At 35.1% G+C, this 2,635-nt stretch overlaps 1 protein-coding gene across 1 annotated transcript; it reads left to right on the top strand.

The window, feature by feature from the left end:
- Positions 1 to 947: 947 nt before the first annotated feature.
- Positions 948 to 2,114, top strand: LOC136036766 (tudor domain-containing protein 3-like). The gene has a single exon (XM_065719090.1). The coding sequence runs from the start codon at positions 948 to 950 to the stop codon at positions 2,112 to 2,114; it is 1,167 nt and encodes a 388-aa protein (XP_065575162.1).
- The last annotated feature ends 521 nt before the right edge of the window (positions 2,115 to 2,635 follow it).

Here is a 2,635-nt window from a genome sequence, read left to right as displayed (position 1 = left end):
GATGGAAGCTATTTTTTTAATAGTTAGAAGAAGAAACCCACTAAAAGTCTGTAAAATGAAGTAAAATTCATAACTATGGCTGATAGACAGCCCTTTTTTGAAGCTCGGAAAATGCTAATGCAGCAGATTTTTATCCATGAAAAAATTTATACTTGTTTACAGAAAAAAATAATACCCCAGGAACTGAGTTTTAGATAAGAAAAGATAACTATTACTGCAATTTGACTGCAGTCTTAGGGGTTGTCCCGCTAAACTGGGAACATGTGCATCTATGCTTCCAAATTGTGTATTAAACATTTAAAGGTAAGCTAGGTAAATGATAAAGAGAGTTTAAAAAAGGTTTTCTGATTTAATTGGAGTTGGTAGTAAGTTGTCAGAGACCTAACAAAAATATTTTTGTGGAGGGTTCATACTAAATAACATGAAATCTCTTATTACAGGTGCCCTCCCTGCAAAACTATTTGTCAGAGAAAACCATCATTTCCCTGAAAAACTGTCTAAATAAGCTATGGTACAATTTGTTTTTTTTTGGATATGCCTTGTCCTATATCTAAACATTCCTTTCAGTAAACACAACTAAACCTAATTTTCTGTCTAGCTCATATTGAATCCAAACTATTAGTTAATAAGTCAACCAAAAACACAAGGCAATCTAGGGCTCAGAAATGAAGAAAAGGAGAAAAGAAATGGTACAAGTCGTAAATTCAGAATTTTTTAGGGGGGGGCACGGTTCCAACATTCCCTTCCTTATCTTCTTACTTGGCATGATACTATACATTCATTTCTATGATTTTAGTTTTTACAGCATTGTCATTACACAGAGCACTTTCAAAATGACATCATTATACCTAGTTGAATATTTGGGATGACGTGATTATAGATACACCTATGATGTCATTTGGCCTTTATAAGAAGGTATCATCACTAAAAATCAACATTTCAATATAATGAATTCAATTAAGAGTATATGTGAACTGAGACCTCAGATACTACAAATTGTGAAAGTTACCAATGTCGCAATATCTAAACAAAAGAGATTGGCTGATATTCAGTCCGTAAACAGATTACTGAAGTTAGAACTCACAGATGGAGAAAAAAAAATGACTGCAGTTGGAACTGAGGTCATCAATAATCTGGATGAAAGCACACCATCAGGAACCAAGATTCTTCTCAAATTTCCAAAGGTTCTTATTGTAAATAAAATATTTTTGTTAAATAATATTAATGCAGAGATTAAAGTTGGCAATGTACCAATCCTAGTAGATAAATGGTTAGTGGAAAAATCGTTGGTGGCAAATGAAAGATCTCACATTTCTACTGATAATTCACCCTCTCCTTGGATTCCTTTTGGACAAACAATTCCCCAGTATGTGAAAAGTTTTAAGACTCTACAAACTAAAGATACAAAAGAGGACAAAGACTTTAAGGAAAAACGACACACCACATTGAAAGACATTCAAAGTGAAAAGAAAACTTTCTCACGGAATGTCAAATCCGTGAATGATCATGTACAAGATGTGATTGTAGCAGGTTTTACCTTTGCCCAGGCTAAAGGTGCTCTGCATAAAACAAAGGGAAATGTTCATAATGCCATTGAACTACTCAGAAACCAGCAGAAAAATAGAAGTTCTAGGTATAGAAAAGACGATGACCACTACGAAGGGAGTAGCTCTGCAAGGCCATTAGTATTAAGTCTAGGTGATTTTTTGCAAGTGGGTAAAGACAAAACACGAATTAGTCATAAGACAAAGCAGTCACATAACCCCCAAACGAGTTCTAGAGGTGCAAGAGCAAGGATACCCTATAATAAAGGTTTGACATCTGGAAGAGTAAAAGAATCTGATCAACTGGCAAATGTATTTCAGTCGTGGCCACATTTACAAGATAATACTGAACAATGGCCAGGACTCGATGAAGCTATAGAAGGAAGTAAAGCTGCAGCATTGGCTAATCCAGCTCCATCTAACACCCAGAACGCAGGTTATTCGCAAATGAACAGAGAAAGTCAAAGTGACTATTTGCCTCCTTTTTCAAATCCTCGAAGAGGTTATCACTGTGGTGGAAGGCGTGGTTCTTCGAGCAGATCCAGCTCATATTACAGAGGAAGACGCTAGATTGGACTACTAATATTGTCAAAATCGACTAAAATGAAACTATAATATGCCATTGAAGATAAAAAGTTACTTTTAGGTATTTTTGTACTGTTTTTTTTAGCATATAAAGCTCTAGCCGTTGTTACAAAGAACTCTCCTTAATTGATAGTCTTATTAAACTACATTATGAAAACAACAACTTTCTTATTAAAAGAAAAAGAAACGATCGATATGAAATGGATAATTATGAAATATTGTTGGAGACAATGCCACAAAGTACAGAAAGGGGGATCAAACCACTTGCAGGGAGATTCCTCAGGGTATGACTTTGAGTACCCCTACCATCTGGAAAATTCTATGTATGACTAAAATTTGTAGACAATGCCAACCTATTTTTTTTACAATCAAATACTGCCTATTCCGCAAAAGAATCCATCAAATATAGATGTGCAATAGCTCGGGGCATTTAAATTATATGGCTCATACAATTCTTGCATTTGAGAATGGGATGTAGAAGCAACTCAGGTCTTGCCCCTACCATC

The sequence above is a fragment of the Artemia franciscana genome, chromosome 16, assembly GCF_032884065.1.
Source record: "Artemia franciscana chromosome 16, ASM3288406v1, whole genome shotgun sequence".
Classification (NCBI taxonomy): domain Eukaryota; kingdom Metazoa; phylum Arthropoda; class Branchiopoda; order Anostraca; family Artemiidae; genus Artemia; species Artemia franciscana.
Note: the sequence above shows the minus strand (reverse complement) of the source record. Positions and strands in the feature narration are given on the sequence as shown.

Excerpts from the sequence above, each read along its gene's own strand:
- LOC136036766 (XM_065719090.1), top strand. The coding sequence starts at position 948 with ATGAATTCAATTAAGAGTATATGTGAACTGAGACCTCAGATACTACAA.